Here is an 18047-nt window from a genome sequence, read left to right on the forward strand (position 1 = left end):
CCTGGTGGGGCAGGCAGTAAGCTGAACAACGTAACACAGGTGTTGCAATTTTATGGGCATGTTGAAACACCAGTACACACAACCTGTAATCCAAAGCACATACAGTGGTAAGTAATACATGAAGGGGAGAAGTAATAGAATCTGCCATAGGAAGAGAAATAAACTGCGGAGCTAATAACAGTAACCATTCTTTATTGAGCATCTGCTGTGCGTTTGACACAATTTAACTGTCTCCATTTTTGTTTTATTTTATTATTTTTGGTTTTTTTGAGACAGGGTTTCTCTGTGTAGCCCTGACCATCCTGGAACTCACTCTGTAGACCAGGCTGGCCTCAAACTCACAGAGATCTGGTTGCCTCTGCCTCTGCTGGAATTAAAGGCATTCACTGCCACCTGACTGAGTCTCCATTTTTAAGCTATCACATTATAAGACTGTGACCTGCCTGGGTCCTTCCTTTCTGTGGGCACTGTGATGCTACAGGGAACTGCTGGCCCCACGCTTCTGTCCCCCAGAACTCTTCATGGTGTGTTACAGCAGTGGAGGCTGCTTCTCTGGAGCCGTTGGGGTAGGCAGTTCCAGCTTGGAGGCCGTGTATCATTGGGAAGTGTGTTTAGTACTTTCTTACATGCAAAGATAATTAAAACAAGTATCCTATCCTCAAGAAACTCATAGACAAATACATGTCGGGTCAACAGAATAAACTACTACCTAGATAAGTTTTACTCTGCTGGTTCCTGAACCCAGAAGCTAAGATGTGTCTTTATCTATGTTTGGATGCAGAGGCACATCTGGCCACAGCAGCTCTGCCTACATCTTGAATAACTCTTGATTTCCCACAGTGACTTGTGTGGTAGGCAGTTGCCAGGGAAAAGAGGGAGAGAAGAAAGGCTGGTTTACATCTCTTAAGTATGAAGTGGCCCTTGGTAGGGAGGTTCAGGCGTAAGAACCATCCAGCCCCCACCTGCGTGGAGACAAAGGGACTTGTGGAGCCAGTTAGTAATGTGGGCAACTAAAGAGGCTCTTAAGCTGGGCATGGTAGCACATGCTTTGGGAAGCATAGGCAGGTGGATCTCTGTGAGTTGGAGGCCAGCCTGGTTTACAGAGCAAATTCCTGGACATCCAGGGCTACAGGCCAGGTGTTCCCCTTACCCCCACCCAACTAGGTGGAGAGCGAGGAAATCCCTTGCTCTTCAGCATCATCCGTGGCCACAAAGAGATCCTAACAGGGCAGAGGAAGTGAGAACCCTTATGTTTTGGAGTTCTTGCAGAGTGACACATTTGGGGATTAAGTAGGAAGGGTTCTTGTAGGAGTGGCTCAGGAGGAGAGATTCTCTCTGATAGTATTTAAAACAGCGCCGAATTCCTGAATCCATTATGGAGGGCTTGCTGCGAATGCATCTGTTTGCTATTATACTGACTTCTCCAGTACAGGCAGGCAGTGGTGGAAGCAGACGTTTGGGCTCTGACCCGGGACTGGTCTGATCCTGCAGGCTCTCCTGGGCGGAGGTGACTCTGGCTAACAGACTAGTGTCTTCCCACCACCCCAGCCAGTGCTGGCAGCAGGACGACTGTGAACATTGGGGAGAGAAACAAGCATTTCTTTTGGAGTATTTTTCCACTGCTTTCCAATGGCCTCCGAGTGGATGCGCGGTTTGTATGCACACGTGTGTCTTGGTCACAGGACTGCTTCCCGGATTGCAAGGCGCTGGAGCTCAGCAGCAGCTCCGGCCGTGAGAAGCAGTCAGGCTGGACTAGGGAGCCGCTGGTGGGAGGAGAAGTGCCATTGTGACCTACCCAGGTCCCTCCCCTCCTCCGGCACTGTGATGCTGCAGGGCAACTGCTGGCCCAGCATGTCTGTCTCAGGCCCCCTCCCTCGTAGTGTGTCACAACCGCGGAGGCGGCGGTATCTGGAGCAGTTGGGGTGGGCAGGCCCAGCTGGGAGGCGAGCGGGCGAAGAGAGCGGCCACGATGGTGAGACTTCCCCGCCCGGGCTGGCCAGTGGCTGGCCAGGGACACGCGCAGGTGCCGGGTAGAGAGTTGTGGGGCCACGGGGTAGCTGTGGGGTGGCTTTGGATCTACTGGGCATCAAGTCTCCTGGAGAGGCTGTGGGTCAGTTGAGGGTCAAGGGTCTTGTACTCGGGTGGGAAACATCTAGTTGTCAGGTACCTTATATTTTGTGGAGAAAGTAGATAGAGAGCAGGGGCTATTAGACCAGTAAAGGAACCTAAGAGAGATCTGCGCTCGCTCGCTAAAGAGAGGAGGGCAGATCTGGAGAGCCTGGTGGAGAGACAAGTAGGAATCTGGGGGACAGCCACTCGTGGACCAGAGTGAGAAGAAGTGGGATGCCGAGGGATTCTGGGTAGGTGGTCTGGAGCTGGGTGGTTGGAGGGAGTCGTCTCCAAACCGAATCAAAAGTGACACGTTCCAGACCGGGGTCATTCTCCACCCGCATCATCGGCTTGGGTTGAGGGCAACTTCAATACGAGCTGGTTGCTGTGGACCCAAGAAGCTTCTCAGGTGCCGGTCACCGGTGCTGGCCCTCCGGCCATCGGCTTGGGTTTGGGTCACTCTCAATTCGAGCTGGGTCCAAACCAGCTTCGCAGGCGCCTGGCACTGGAGCAGGCTCCTCACCTTTCCCTGCGGTCAAAGTCAGAAAGACTTTGGGACTCCCCGGGAGATCAGGGGACCTAAGCCATTTAATTTAATTTCCCTTCCTGGCTTCGAGGCTGCAACTCTTCTTCACTAGTTGCTGTCTCCACTAGCGGCTTTTACCTTCATAGCCAGAGAGACCCTCCAAGCGTTACAGCAGCTCCGCAAAAGCCCCTGGGAAGCTCCGTTGCGGAGACTAACATCATCAATCCTCTCCCCCCCCCCCCCCCCCCCCTTCTCCGACGCCAGGAAGCCCTAGTGTGTCCGCAGTGAAGTGGGACAGAAAGGTTAGGGTGGGGGTGGGGGGAAGAATAAAGAGTATCTCACAGACCAAGGTCAGGTTCTCTGAGCCACTTGCTCTGGTGTCAGTGACAGAACAGCCAGGCCAGAACCTTTTTTTCTCTCCTCCCCACCCCTCTTCTCCCTCCCCCTTCCCCTCCTCCCTCCTCTTTCCCCCTCCTCCTGCCACCCCTCCTCCTCCCCTCTGGCTGTTCATTTGGGAGAGTGCCCAAGACTTTCTGGCGCTGGCTCTCCTGTCAGCCCTCCCTCTAAGGCTATCATATCACTTCCCGAGCATGCTCCCAGATACACCTGGAGCTTGAAGATTTTGGCAGCGCAGGAGAGAGTGACCAGAGGAAACCACTTCTGCTCAGGTCCCCGGTGTGGGACCGTAGGAGGAGGGCAGAGCTGAAATTCAGATTCAGGCACTTGGCTATGCAGCTAGCTGTGTCTCTTGGGGAAGGTCATTAAACTTCTCTGGACTGGCTTTTCACATCTACAAAACGAAGAGGGCTTACTTCAAGCTTCCAAGGCTCTACGTAGGTTTTTATTATTTTTAGGCTTTTTGTTATAGAGTGATATAAATTTGTATTTAATTATGTACAAATATATATACACACACACATATATGAAAAGTGAATGAGCGTTACTCTTCCAGCTTCATCATCCAACTTCACTTACTTGCCATGATCAATCATTAATTTTTTGTTTAAAGGCAGGTACTCACTATGTATTACTGCTGGGCTAGACCTCATGTTGTAGCCCAGGCTGGCCTCAAACTTACAGAGATCCACCAGACTCAGACTCCTATGTGCTGGGATTAAAAGTGTGCACTGTCACATCCAGGAAAAATAATTCAAAGTTTTGTTGTGTGTGTGTGTGTGTGTGTGTGTGTGTGTGTGTGTGTGATGTGCATGCAAATCTTTGCACATCAGTGTTCTCCCTATACTGTGGAATCTGGTAACCAAACTCCAGTCACTAGACTTGCTTTGCAAGTGCTTTCACCTGCTGAACCATCTCTTGGGTCTCACTTATTATTAGACTTATTATTATTTGTTTGTCGGCCACACACTGTAGAGCTGATAGTTAACATTTACAGTACCCACTGCATAGCCATTGCTTTAAGTTCCAAAGCACTTGCTCACCTCTACACTTTAACTCTGATCTGAATGTTTACAGACTCAGAGTAGAGCCTGAAAGATGCTTGGAGAAGGGGACAGAGGGCTCCAGCCCTTGGGCAGATGCCACTGAGTATACTGTGTCAAAACAGCAAGGCCTAAGAGGTTTTTGAAAATGGTCAAATATCTTGAAAAGAGCGTATCTTTGTATCACGAAGCCCTGAGAACAGTCTTTGTATGCCCAGCACTGTCTTGGTGGGCAACATTTCCCATTCACAGAAACTCTTAGTGATTCTTTCCTTTTTACCTCCCTCCTTCCCTCTCTCTCTATTTTTTACTTTGACAGGGGTCTTATTCCATTGCTCAGGCTTCCCTTAAACTTGTGTTTTTAACCCCTCAGCCTCCTGAGCAGATTTTTTTTTCTTTCATTTTTTTCGTCTTCTCTTTTTATGGTTGAGGTGGGGTTAGGAGTGGAATCCTGGGGCCCAGTCTTGCAGCTTGGCAACTGTGCTACCTTTGAGCCACATCCCCAGACCCTGACTCTTTCCTGAAAGACTAGAATGATCAGTTTGTAAACCCTGATCTCTAGAATTCTGCCCTTTCAGGTCTCTTCACTTCCTTCGGTGGGTCAAGTTTCAGGCAGCTGGCCTGGCCTCCACGTCCCTTCTTCATGGGTCAGGGGTCAGGGAGGCCTCCTTGGGAGTTAAACAGAGTCAGCTTTGTCATTTCTATTTTTCGTGGGGTAAGAAACATGTAACTAGTCCCCACACATTTCCAGGGAGGCCATTCTCCAGTCATGAGGCAGGTGGGCACATTTCTTGTGATCTGCTGGCTTTTCTTCCCATATCATATGGGATGCATGTCACTCCATCCACCAATGTCTGTGAGTGGTTCCACATTGGATACTCAAATTACACACCTGGTAAGGTTTGATTCTTCAAAGCAAAGCCTCCCTTCTGAGCTATCAGATCAGCAGGACAGTCCCATCCCCCAAGCACCCCAACTGCTATCTGTGTTCTTCTGCAAGCAGCCCCCGAGAATTTGATGCTAATACTTAGTTTGGAGGAAAAGTAGGAAGGTTCTTAGCCAGGCACCCTAAGCTGAACCCATGTCAATGGCACAGGAACCAGAGAGTTTTTATAAAGGTCGTGTGGGGATGGGGACATCTTTAGCATGACCTTTGAAGTACCTTCAGGCCAGTCCTTAGCTTTGAGGAACACTAGTTGCATCAGATAGACATTGACATCAAATGGTGGCAGAGATCACATACACTTGCAGAGGGGAGAGCAGTGTGTCTGGGGATAGGGCTAGAGTCATTGGCCTGTCAGGTGTCCCCTGGCACCACTCAGCTGTACCACGTGACTGCTCTGTGCAGAATACATAGATGGCCACTGTGGCCCCGAACACTGTGGGGGTCACAGCCATTGCTCTCTTCCCAGAAGGTTTCTCTCCACAGGATGCTTGGGGACCTGCTCCTGAGTGATGGGTTCTTGATTAACACGGTGTGGATGAGCTGTTGACTGAGTCTCGATAGGAATCAGCTGAGGGAGGGGTGGGGGCATTGATGCTATTTTCCAGTGTTTGCTGACCGTCGTCCTTGGTGAAGGGGATCCTAGGTGCCCTTGCAAAGGATGAAAGCGAATAACTTTGAGGAAGAAGTGGCTGTGAGCCAGGTCAGTGATAGGGAGAGTAGGAGGATGTGGTATCATTTGGGGAAGGAAGTGGACCAACTGTTCACTTTTCCTTGGGTTACTTGGGGAGCTGACAATGATGTGGCCTCTGTGGTAGGCATTTCCTGTCTCCTAAAGGATCGTGAAAAAGTGCAGTAGACAATATGTGCCTCCCACCAGAACCTGACCTAGCCAGCTGGAGCCCAAGGGCCTTTGATAGATACCACAGGGTCTCTTGTGCCAGAATCTGCATCCCAAGCACCCCTCCACTTGTCTCTCGTCAGCACTATTGCTGCCTATGTTACCCGAGCCCTCCCCAGAGCTGCCTTCTCCCACTGCTGCTCTTTCCGATCAGCTCTATTCTGGCTGATGCTCATCTGTTAGCTTTTCTCTCTTGTCAGTGATCCCAAACACATGCTAATTGAAGGGTCTGGACAGAGATCACTCCATCTTTGATGAGTCATGTTTGTTCTTTCTTTAATCATCGCTGCGGAACACTATGGCTGTACTTGCCAGCTTTGTGACCGAGGTCCTAAAATATATGTGATTTTTCCTCTCTAGCCTAACATTAGAATTAGCACAGCATCGTCTCTAATGCTGGTTGAAGAGGCTTCCAGAGAATTGCCTGCATAAGTAACCAAGCACAGGTGGCCAGGAAACAATGGACTTGTCTCAGTCCTTCACACATTTCCTGATGCTGGTCCGAGTCACTAACTTTCCTAGGGAAATATTCCACTCTTAATTTTTGTGAAACTGTAAGGCCCCCACGAATGGAGGACCTCACCCAAGCCTCGGGAATTCACGGCTACCCTTTAACTGCAAGACACCAAACTTGATGTAATCAGCAAGAGGTATATTTTAATCAGTATACTGAGGTCAAGACCTGTAGCCCATGCAGGGGCAATGGGGTCTGACCCCCGGGCTTTGGAGACAGAGAGAATTTAAAGTCCAAAACCACAACTCAGGGGGGAACCACAACTCAGGGGGAGTAAAGGAGGGCTATTGGAGAGCACCTGTGGAAAGTCCCAGCCCATTATTCAGTTTGTGACAGGGTACAAGGAACAGGCTATTCTCTAAGAGTCTATACGTCAGCCAAGTTCCTGGTATCCAGGGTGCACAGGCACGCTAACTTGAACTCCCAGCTCAAACCCTATTCAATCTATCTTATGGTCAGTTTTTAGTTCCTGGTACCCATAGCACTTGGTCACACTGTCCTGAACTCCCAGCTCTGAACTCTTATCTTATTTATTTTGTCTTGTGGATAGCTAGTTTCCTAGGACCCAGAGCACAGAACAAGCTGATCTGCACTCTTGACTCTATCTGTGGAAGGTTTAAAAATTTTTAACTCTTTCAAAACCTTGAGCTGACTTTTTTTTTTTTTTTCTCTTCAACACAGGGTTTCTCTGTGTAGCCCTTGGCTGTCCTTAAACTCACCTTGTAGACCAGGCTGGCCTTGAACTCAAGAGGTCTGCCTACCTCTGCCTGCAGAGTTCTGAGATCAAAGGTGTGAGCCACTAAGGTCGACTCAGACCAGGGTCTTAAACATGGTTGCAATTGCTCTACCACTGAGCTGTGTCACTGGCCTTGAAATGATGTTGAAAGATTCAAAGCATTCTTCCCCCGAGGACAACGTGTAGCTTATTTTAGTCTTCTGAGAACAGAGCCAATGGGACTGACGATACTAAAACAAGAAAATATATTAAACAGGATCCACACATGGGTTTCTGGAAGCAGATTCTGAGAGGCTGTGGAGCTCTAGAATACTTTCCGTGACCGATCTACTTTCTGTGGAGGATGGGCAGAGGGGATGCGGCTGTCCCACCAGCTCTGCCCTTCATGAGCTCCTCGTGCTCCATATAAACTGGCAGTTGTGGGACATGTCCTAAATTCTCTTGCTCATATTCCTAATCGTACCTAAACATCCCCCAGGCCTGTCTAAATTCATCAGGAGCCTGTGTGTATGCCTTCAGCGGACCAAGCCAGCAGTGTGGTTTCCTTCTTTAACTCTCATGAGCTGCATCTGTGTGTCCTTGGGCTCTGCCTGCTCTCCATGTTGAATGGGCTGGAAACCCACAGAGGGCTCTCACTCTGCTCCTCTCTGCTATGTCCAAGCACTGTGCTTGGACAGTTGCTTGCCCATGACATTTAGTCTCGATATCAGGAAAAGACAGACATTTGAAGAAGCAGCCATCATGACTGAACGCTGTGTGATAAACCAAGAGACTATTAGGAGCTAACACAGCAGGGACCCCGAGCTGGTCTGTGGTTATTCCTTACTTCCTGCCAGTAGGGAGTGGCATGCAACTGGAATGCTGAAAACCCAACAGGTGCCAGCACACTGCTATTGAGAATCTTCTTGCAGCCCGGGCCATGGTGGTGCACGCCTTTAATCCCGGCACTTGGGAGGCAGAGGCAGCCGGGTTTCTGAGTTCAAGGCCAGCCTGGTCTACAGAGTGAGTTCCAAGACAGCCAGGGCTACACGGAGAAACTCTGTCTCAAAAAAAAAAAAAAAAAAAAAAAAAAAAAAACCAAAAAACCCTCAACCAACCAACCAACCAACCAACCCCCCTCCAAAAAAAAAAAAAAAAAAAAAAGAAAAGAAAAGAAAAAGAGAGAGAGAGAGAGAGAGAGAGAGAGAGAGAGAGAGAATGTTCTTGCATGTCACAGTGCTCATCACACTGGGATGAACCTTTGCAGGTGTTCTGACCTATCAGGTTGTTGAGGCATGCCCCATCCTGGATTGTTGAGTTCAGAGGCTCTGACAGTATGCACAACCTTCTTTTACAGGGACCCAGAAGAACAGTGTTTCAGAGGCACCGATTCAAAATAGAACTGGGAGGAGGGGGGGACCAGGAGCTCTGGCTACCGAGGGGGAACCTGAGATATGAGTTTGGAGCCACTAAGACTGAAATATCCCTGCTGACTTAGCTGACCTTTGCCCCCATCTCTGGCTGCTCAGCTTATCCCGAGGAGCAGCCTCCTGGTAGCAGAAGATGACTCACTTCTAAAGAGATTGGTCCCTGATTCTCTCCCTGCGTTTCTGTACAGAGAGCAGTTCCGATTTGGAACTTGGCCTGGCGAGTTTGGATTTGATGTCCACTCCCAGGCTTGTACTGAGGTAGATGCAGCCATACCCCAAGGCTCTGGAAATCGACAGCAAGAGTGAGGCTGAGGCAGAGGTTGTCGGGTGCAAAGGATAGAGAGAGCTCAGGCTGGACTCACAAGTCCCAGGTTCTGCGCCAGGCTTTTTTTTTTTTTTTTCTGCCCTGTTGTGAATCTTCAGGCTAACCTTTACATCTCTGCCTCTGTTTTATCTCCCAGTGATAGAGAAGGAATCATTAGGTGATCCACGGGGCCAGGCCACCTCTGCTGAGTGTTCTGTGCTTACATCTCATCCTTGGCATAGCAGATGGGTGACCTTTCATGGGTGTGAGGATTGGCTTCCCTAGGGTGTCATGCTGGTCTTCTGTGCTCATCTGTAGAGTTTCCCATGGGAAGAGCGTGGCTGGGCAGACAGGGTAAAGAAGGCCACTCGTTGCCTGTGCCATCCTCTGCCTGGGTTACAAGCCCCGAAGTTACCTACTTATGATGTGAGAGGTTGATTTTGGCTTGGTTTTAGAGGTTTCAGTGTGTGCTTGGTTGTTCCTGGTGGTCCTTGGCCTGAGGTGAAGGGACATAGGTAGAAGCAAGTGATGAATCACGTACTTGATGGCTAAGGAGTGAAAGAGAAACCGAGGGAGAGGCTGGGGTTCTACAGTCCCATGATGGTATGTCCCTGAGAACCTAATCACATACTTCTGGGCTCCACCTCTTAGGCTCCCCTACTTCTTAATAGTGCCAGACACTGTGGGTCAGGCCTTTAATAGGGACCCCTATGGAAGACATTCCAGATCCAAACAAACTATAGGACCCTCTCATGAGTGAAGTATCCCCTGGAATCCCGAGGATGTTCATAGACCACACAGGATGTCCAAGAAACTTCCTGTAAGTTGTAATGTCATTTACATCTGAACTCTACCCTTTGCACCCCACAACCTCTTGCCCTGCTTTAGTCTGAACTTCTGGTGCCTTAGGGTTGGCTGCATATAGCACAGCACAAACCCAGTGAGAGCTTGCCTCACAAGATTCCAAACAGGAAACAGAGATCAAGCCCAGAACCTTGTGTGTGGTAGGGCAAGCTCTCTTTATGTAACTTTGAAATTTTCGCTTGCCCACCCTGTGGGCACAAGAGCTCTTTGTGGTGGAGTGAAAAGGACAGCCTGAGTGGGGACAGATGAGGTTTTCTCAAGATGTCTTTTTTGTTTTTTACTATGTAAAGATATTTATTCATTAATAAAAGATTGAGGAGGACATCAAAGAGACCAGACAGCACTGCGTTGCATGTTGGTGGTTGCAGCTCACTTCTATCCTCTGCTCTTCTTCCGGTGATTTATTTTTGTTTTCCTGAAGAAAGCCCTCCATTCTCCCCAGAAAGGCCTAGAATGTTCCAGAAGGAAAGTCAGCTGACTGGAAACCAGGCAGCACCCTCAATAAACTGTGGGAGTGGTTGGCATATGATGGTGACATGAAGGGACAAATTTCAGAAAACTGAAGATTGGGGACACTGATGATACAGCAATGAGGAGGAGGAGGAGGAATAGGAAGAGGAGGATGAAGAAGAGGAAGAGGAGAAAGAGGATGAAGAGGAGGAGGAGGAGATGATCCAGGATCAGGTTCTATGTGGGCCTGCCCATTGCTCCCACAGTGTTGGTGCCATCCTGAAAGGCTGCAGGTTCTTGCTGAGTGTATGGTGTAGTTTTGTGTTAACCATAACATGCCCAGTATGTGGCAGTTGCTTGGTTGGTATAGGATGTGCTTTCCTTAGTCCTGAGATGGAAATAGCAAACAGCTCTGCGACAAAGGGAGGAAGAACGGGAGCCTGTGTGTTCAGACTTTCTACCTGCTCCCAGCAGGTAAAGGAGATGCTGCCATAATGATGACTGGTAAGATCGTGCCATAATGATGACTATGGTAAAGCCAATGGCAATCATGGCTAAGTGGTCATTTTCAGATGAGGAGAGGTGAAGTAACTCAGCCAAGTACATACAACACAGCAAATAAATTGAGGTGGTTAGCTATGAACCCTGAATGTGGGCAATGCCTTGGTGGGCATTGAGAAGTACTGCTGGGTGAAGCCTGCAGCACTGTCCTCCATATTGATGACCGAACACCTGCACACTTCCTGGGGCAAGGCCAAGTAGAGTGATGGACTAGGGGAAGGAGACTAAGAACTCAGATGCAGAACTGAATCAGGGAGCAACAGGTCTTGAGATCTCTGGCCCTTGGAGACAGTGAGGGTATCTGCTCTGCCTTTATGTCCAGAGAGGCTTCTAAGTTCCCAGGAGTCTGAACTTTGATGTGGACGCTGCTTGTTTCCATGACCAGCCATGCTCTCTGGAGGCTCATCCTCCTGGCTTGGGTTACCCAGAGTTGGAAAGTGCCACATCAGGTCATGGATAAGAATAGAAACCTACAGACCAGGCACATGCTTTGCTACTGGGTTCTGGCAGGTATCACAGTACACGGTCACCCCATGTAGGCCACTGCTTCTCCACAGTCTGGGAATGGGTGAAGGGCAAGTCTGTTTTTCCCAGGAAGTCTTCTTGGAAGGAAACTGAAGACACACACACACACACACACACACACACACACACATACATACCTTATTTTCAGGTGATAATGCTAGGATCGATTAGACAGTTGAGGCTTCAAATCATAGTAATACAGATAGAAGAAGGGCACTCAAGAGGTGGGTTTTACTTACCACTTGGCCTGACCTAAGCAACAAGCAATGGTGGCTCCAAAAGTGTTTCTAATTACTCAGCATTCAGCACGAGCCTAGCTTGACCTTGATGATATATTTCTGCATTTGTTGTCATAACACTGTGCATATGGGGGCTGCCCTGTGATAGTATGAGGCTGTGTGTGCACACCCATGTGTGTGCTGTCTCTGAAGGGCAGTGTGAGGTTAAAGTTAGTTCTGGTGTCTTTTTCTTCATTAGTACCGGGTATGCGGGAATAGCCTTGGAGAGCAAGCTGTAGAGCAGGCAAGATGTGGAACAACTGACTTCTTTGGGACCATGTCTTGTGTGAGATGTAGCAGTGCCAGGCACCTGGAACCCCAGACACATCCTGTTTGTGGGGTGATGTACCCTGATATAGGCTTCAGCACCCTGTGTGTTGAATGTGAGAACGAGGCAGGCCTCAGTCTATGGCCAGGAACTTGGGTTCTCTGACCTTGATGTGCCCTGTTTCCACAGAGGGAATGCATATCGGTCCATGTGGGTCAAGCCGGAGTTCAGATTGGCAATGCCTGCTGGGAGCTCTTCTGCTTGGAGCATGGCATCCAGGCAGATGGGACCTTTGGCACTCAGGCCAGCAAGATCAACGATGACGACTCCTTTACCACCTTTTTCAGTGAGACTGGCAACGGAAAGCATGTGCCCCGGGCTGTCATGGTGGACCTGGAACCTACTGTAGTAGGTGAGAACTGCCCAAGAGCTCTCTGCTGGAAACAGCAAAGTGCAGAGCCTTTGGCTTCTGAGAGCGAGATGAGCTGAGAGGTATGAGTGAGCCAACTCATCCTCCATGTGACCTCTTTTAGCTCCTTGGGGAGCTAGGGTTAGGGTTAGGGGTCAAAAGTGTCTCTGCTGACTTGTGTAGAACAAAGTGCTCCTTAAGCCTGCTGAGACAGACAGAAATGACCAACGACATTGTTACTGATAGCAGGGAGCTTAAAACACAAACAGTTTTAGAAACAATTAGAAACCTCGCAAACAGCCCATTTCCTAAAGTATAGGTTTCTGATTCTGTGAGCTGCCATCTGGCCTCATGGGTATGGGTGGAACTGCAGCACTTTATGTCACAGAAAAACACACAGATGGATTCCGGCTTTCTCAGGACAGGGTTCCCCATGCTCTCTGGAGAATCCAGATCCAGGTGGAGGAAGGAGAAGAGAATGGCTTTGGTGTTTGAAGAGTGGTACCTGCTCTTTCATGTCTCCTCCACTTTAGCTTGGCTCAGGGCCCCAGGTGTGGCTAGTATTCTTATTACCCAGGATCCCTTAGTCATTTACAGACTTGTTCTAGGGTAAGCTAGCCTCACTTCAGGGGTGTCTCAGACTCAGAGGAGAGGGATAGAATGTCTCTCCTGGAATGAGGATCTGAGTGTTATGTCTCTTTGACAGATGAGGTGCGGGCAGGAACCTACCGCCAGCTCTTCCATCCTGAGCAGCTGATCACAGGCAAGGAGGATGCAGCTAACAATTATGCCCGTGGACACTATACAGTGGGCAAGGAGAGTATCGATCTGGTGTTGGACCGAATCCGTAAACTGGTAAGCTTGGTGGGGCAGGGCGGAGCAAGTCTAGTCAGGCATGGTCTCAGGTGAGATGACAGATTGAGATATCATCATCTGGCTGACTTCTAGAGCTAATCAGTCCTGGAGATTTTTATTTTTTTTATTTTTTTAAATTGGTGCTGAGGTTCAAATCCAGGGCCTCATCATGTCAGGAACATGTTTGTACTGCTGGCTGTCCTCCTAGTCCTCTGTTCATGTCTCAGAAGGAACATTCACAGGGACAGTATATCTCCCAGGCCTGGGTATCCTAGCCTGCCCTATGGCCTGATTTGTTTCTAGTCTATGGTAGTATCCTGGGAAGATTTCAGCCGTATGCGAGGTTGAAGTTAGAAACATAAGTGAGTAAAGCTTTAGTTTGAAAGAAGAGAGGAAGAGATGTGAGTACTTGTATTCAAGTACTTACATATATGTTATAAGTTCCAATTACATACTTTGATTTATTCTCTAACACAAGGGAGATCTTTCCTTTGTAATCGATGGATACAGGAGTTGAGGGCTGGAGCGGCTTGGTGTCTTGACTTGGGTCACGCGGTAGAGACTGCAGAGTTAGGATCTGAATAGGTTGGCTTGACTACAAAGCAGAAGCCATGCTGGGGGTTACATCAGTGTGTGTTTTAAAGCACTCATTTCTGTGTGTTGGGAAGAACATCTTGGCAGACTTATGGTGCCCAAAAGTTTAGAACCATTGGGTTGAATGATCATAGCTCACAGTCTTTGGGGAAAATTCTGTGAGTCTATGAATTCTCTTAGTTCTTCCTGGAGTCAACACTGAGTGCTTACTACACAACGGGTGCTTGCTGGGAGCGTGGTGTGATCTCATTAACCATCACGGAACCCTCCAAGATGAGGATGTAGCTAAAGGGGAGTGGGCCTTTGGGAAGGTTAATAAGGGGCTGAATTGTTTACAAGTTGAGAATTCATGGATGCGTTGGTTGTCTTGGTGTGGTCATCCCATGATGTTCACAAAAGCCACAGCATCCCACTGCAGCCCATAAATACACACGGCTGTGACTTGCCAACCTGAAAACACTTTTTTTTTAAATCTTGAAAAATCTTAAAAGAAAAAAAAAAAACCCCAGAAAACAAAAAACAAAACCGTAGCTGCATTTACATTTCCAAGACCAGTACCCTGAGCCCTTTCCAAGGTTGAGATGTACAGATTGACATCCATGCTCATAAAATCATATGACAAGGACAGGGTATCAGGCAAGGTTTGAGCTCTCGGAAGGCAAGGTCACTGCTGTGGCAACTCTGAGACTTCCTACTCCTGGTTCAGCCAGCTGGGAGGCCAAGCCTTAGGTACATATGCATGTGTGGTCTGTCAGTTTGGGCATTAACCACTTCTCCCAAGATCAAAACATTTTGTGTGTGTGTGTGTGTGTGTGTCTGTGTGTTTTATTTTCCCTACAGGCTATTATGATTTCTATGGTATAAAAATACTGAGGATGGGATTATAGCATGGATTTTTTTCCATTAAGGGTGTGTGTGTGTGTGTGTGTGTGTGTGTGTGTGTGTGTCCCCAGGACTCTTCCTAATTTCTCCTTGTTTCTGGCTCTCTCCAGACTGATGCCTGCTCCGGCTTGCAGGGCTTCCTAATCTTCCACAGCTTTGGTGGCGGCACAGGCTCTGGCTTCACTTCTCTGCTGATGGAGCGTCTTTCCCTTGATTATGGCAAGAAGTCCAAGCTAGAGTTTGCCATCTACCCAGCACCCCAGGTCTCCACAGCAGTGGTGGAACCTTACAACTCCATCCTGACCACCCACACCACCCTGGAACACTCTGACTGTGCTTTCATGGTGGATAATGAAGCCATCTACGACATCTGCCGCAGGAACCTGGATATTGAGCGCCCCACCTACACCAACCTCAACCGCCTCATCAGCCAGATTGTGTCCTCGATCACTGCCTCTCTCCGTTTTGATGGAGCCCTCAATGTGGACCTCACAGAATTCCAGACCAACCTGGTACCCTACCCCCGAATCCACTTCCCACTGGTCACTTATGCCCCCATCATTTCTGCCGAGAAAGCCTACCATGAGCAGCTGTCTGTGGCAGAGATAACTAGCTCTTGCTTCGAGCCCAACAGCCAGATGGTGAAGTGTGACCCACGTCATGGCAAATACATGGCCTGCTGTATGCTCTACCGTGGTGATGTGGTACCCAAGGACGTGAATGTCGCCATTGCTGCCATCAAGACCAAGAGAACTATTCAGTTTGTTGACTGGTGTCCCACAGGCTTCAAGGTGAGAGCTGATGACTTGGGATTGGGAAGAGTATCAGGGATGCAGAGGGAATTACTGGGGTTTGGAGAGAATAAATCTTGGGAGCTTCTGGTCTTTTATGATAATGCAGTAAGATGACTTAAAGCAAATCCAACAGTGACTTTATTCAGCTTTGATTGAGATGGTCAGCTGCTAAAGGATGGTTTGCTTAAGCCACTTTAGAAAGTGGAGAGTTTGCTGCTATCTATGATTAGTTAATGATTAGTTAACAATCCTTGTTTTTTTTTAAACTGAGGGACCCGAATCTCAATACCTTGAGGACTTGCAATTCATTTTAATTTGCCTAAAAGAAATTCTAGGTACATTTTAATTTTTAGAGCCAATCAAATGATTCAAACTGCTAGAGAGGCATAATTCTTTCTTCTAACAGAAGATGTATATTCCCAATATATGATAAAAGTTAACTATTTGCCTTGTACACCTTATTCTGCTTAGAGTAACACGAAGGGAGTTTCTAATCTTTATGGGGACTGAATCCTGTTAGTTGTGAAGTCCTGACTTTCTCCTCTTCTATCAGCTATGCTATTCCTGCAGAGCAAGGGGACACAGTTTCCTGTTCACCACTCCTCTCCTTGTGACACTCATTGTCTTTTCCTTCCTAGACGCTACCTACGGTTATGTGTCAGTTTGACCGTTCTTGCCAAAGTAGCCAAGGTCGTCTAAACGCTGGACTTCTTTTTTTTTTTTTTTTTAATTGAAATAATATAAGCTGATAAGGAGGAAGAAAAATGGAGAGACGTGGGCAGAGTGGGGTTATGAACACAGAGGGGATGCCCCTCTCCTCTATTTTAAGCTTGCTCTGAGGTCCCATATGGAAAGATGAGTTAGGTGGTAGTTGCTTTTCAGGAAGGCGTCAGCCAGCAGAATTTATATTGCTAAGCCTCACCTGTTGACATTCTCCCCAGGGGTATTCATCCCCAACTTGACTCAAGTCTATGATGTCACTGTGGATAGGAAAAGAGGCCTAGGCTGGCCAGAGCCACACCAGCAAAATACATGGTGTGACAAACTATATCTGTTTCACATCTGTGGCCTGCTGCTTGTTTAACAGCCGTGTGCCTTACAGTCAGCAGCATCTGGAAACACAGATTTAAAAGCAGCGAATCTACAAGGCTGTCAATTTAAGCACACTACTGGCCCGGGATATATGTTAGTTTTGGGCAATACCATAGTTCCTAGTGTCCTACAGTTGTTGTCCAGCTTCCTATAATTCTTGGTCTGCTTTGGTTTGGGGCTTTTGTGTGGAGATTTCTAGGGTGGGAGCTCCACGGTGAAGCCTCCCTCTGCATCCCCCAATGTGCTAGCAGATCTTGGAAGGTTGGCTTGCTTGTGTTTCTGCCATTTTTTTTTTTTCTCCTTAAGAACATTGTTTACTAGAGACCTGGCCTGTAACATCATCCCCAAGGACCTCTTTAATTTACTGCTCTGGATTTTCCCTGTGACCTCTTAAACAGCCCTTCATCCCCACAGAGAAACTTCCCTAAAATTATTGCAAAAAGACTAAGAGGGGCATCCGACAAGCATCTAGAAAGCAAACCTTGATGATTATAATGCAAGTTCTAGAAGCTGATCTGCCTCTAACAGGGAAGGCATTTCCTGCTCCCTGCCCCTGAGATAAACATTTGAGAAGCCCCCTTTCATGGCACAGCCTCATCTGCTAAGCTGCCAACTTGATAATTTCCACTAACATTTCCTCTTTTTACTAGCCTATCCTTTATTTCTCCTCCAGCCTTTAGTTTCTAAGCCCTTGTGATCCTCCTGCCTCAGATCCATGGCACTGACATGACAGGCTCACACCTTCCCTTTCACTTTTATTCCCCCACCTCCGGCATACATCCTTTAGATCCGCTCATTTCCTTGTTCTCAATTTCCTTGTTCATTTTCCTGTTCCATCCTGCAGTCCCACGCCCATGCCCAGGTCTTGCCAACATAGCTTATTACCAACAAATGTCCTGATTTGTCTTTGGTGGACTCGAGTGTCATTCTGTGGCCTGTCTTCTTTCTCTGTTCCCCAGGTGGGCATCAACTACCAGCCACCTACTGTCGTGCCAGGAGGGGACCTGGCCAAAGTCCAGCGAGCCGTTTGCATGCTGAGCAACACCACAGCAATTGCAGAGGCCTGGGCCCGCCTTGACCATAAGTTCGACCTCATGTATGCCAAGCGGGCCTTTGTACATTGGTATGTTGGAGAGGGAATGGAAGAAGGAGAATTTTCTGAGGCCAGGGAGGACCTGGCTGCCCTGGAGAAAGATTATGAAGAAGTGGGGACTGATTCGTTTGAAGAAGAAAATGAGGGGGAGGAATTTTAAATATACACTTGCCCCATGATTATGTCTCTCTCTCTCTCTCTCTTTTTGTGTTGGCTCTACTCAAAGCAAGCTGGGTTCTTTTCCTAGCACTGTACTCAGACACTCGGCTGCAGATGTGCCTGCTCTCTCCTGTTTTCTCTTTTTAGGAGGCTGTGCTCACTCTTCTGTGGGAAAAGGAAACCACAGAAAGAGAAAGTGACAGGCAGGCCTCTCAGCCTCAGTCTCCTTCCTGTCCTACATAGAAGGGCCCCTGACTACAGTATCCAGGCACTGTTACCAGCCACAAGGATGCTGAACACACAGGGAACTCTCCCTGGAATAGAATACTTCCATTACAGAAG

The 18047-nt window shown here is 48.2% G+C and overlaps 1 protein-coding gene across 1 annotated transcript; it reads left to right on the plus strand.

The window, feature by feature from the left end:
- Positions 1–1854: 1854 nt before the first annotated feature.
- Positions 1855–17725, plus strand: Tuba8 (tubulin alpha 8). Its single transcript, XM_034511785.2, has 5 exons — positions 1855–1972; positions 12017–12239; positions 12943–13091; positions 14678–15358; positions 17413–17725. The coding sequence occupies exons 1-5, from the start codon at positions 1970–1972 to the stop codon at positions 17704–17706; spliced, it is 1350 nt and encodes a 449-aa protein (XP_034367676.1). The 5' UTR covers positions 1855–1969; the 3' UTR covers positions 17707–17725.
- The last annotated feature ends 322 nt before the right edge of the window (positions 17726–18047 follow it).

Source organism: Arvicanthis niloticus, chromosome 9 (assembly GCF_011762505.2).
Source record: "Arvicanthis niloticus isolate mArvNil1 chromosome 9, mArvNil1.pat.X, whole genome shotgun sequence".
NCBI lineage: Eukaryota > Metazoa > Chordata > Mammalia > Rodentia > Muridae > Arvicanthis > Arvicanthis niloticus.

What these genes read in the sequence shown, in the direction of transcription:
- Tuba8 (XM_034511785.2), top strand. An exon ending in CCTGGAACCTACTGTAGTAG is followed by an intron (nt 12,240 to 12,942) that starts GTGAGAACTGCC and finishes TCTCTTTGACAG; the next exon opens with ATGAGGTGCGGGCAGGAACC. An exon ending in TGGACCGAATCCGTAAACTG is followed by an intron (nt 13,092 to 14,677) that starts GTAAGCTTGGTG and finishes GGCTCTCTCCAG; the next exon opens with ACTGATGCCTGCTCCGGCTT.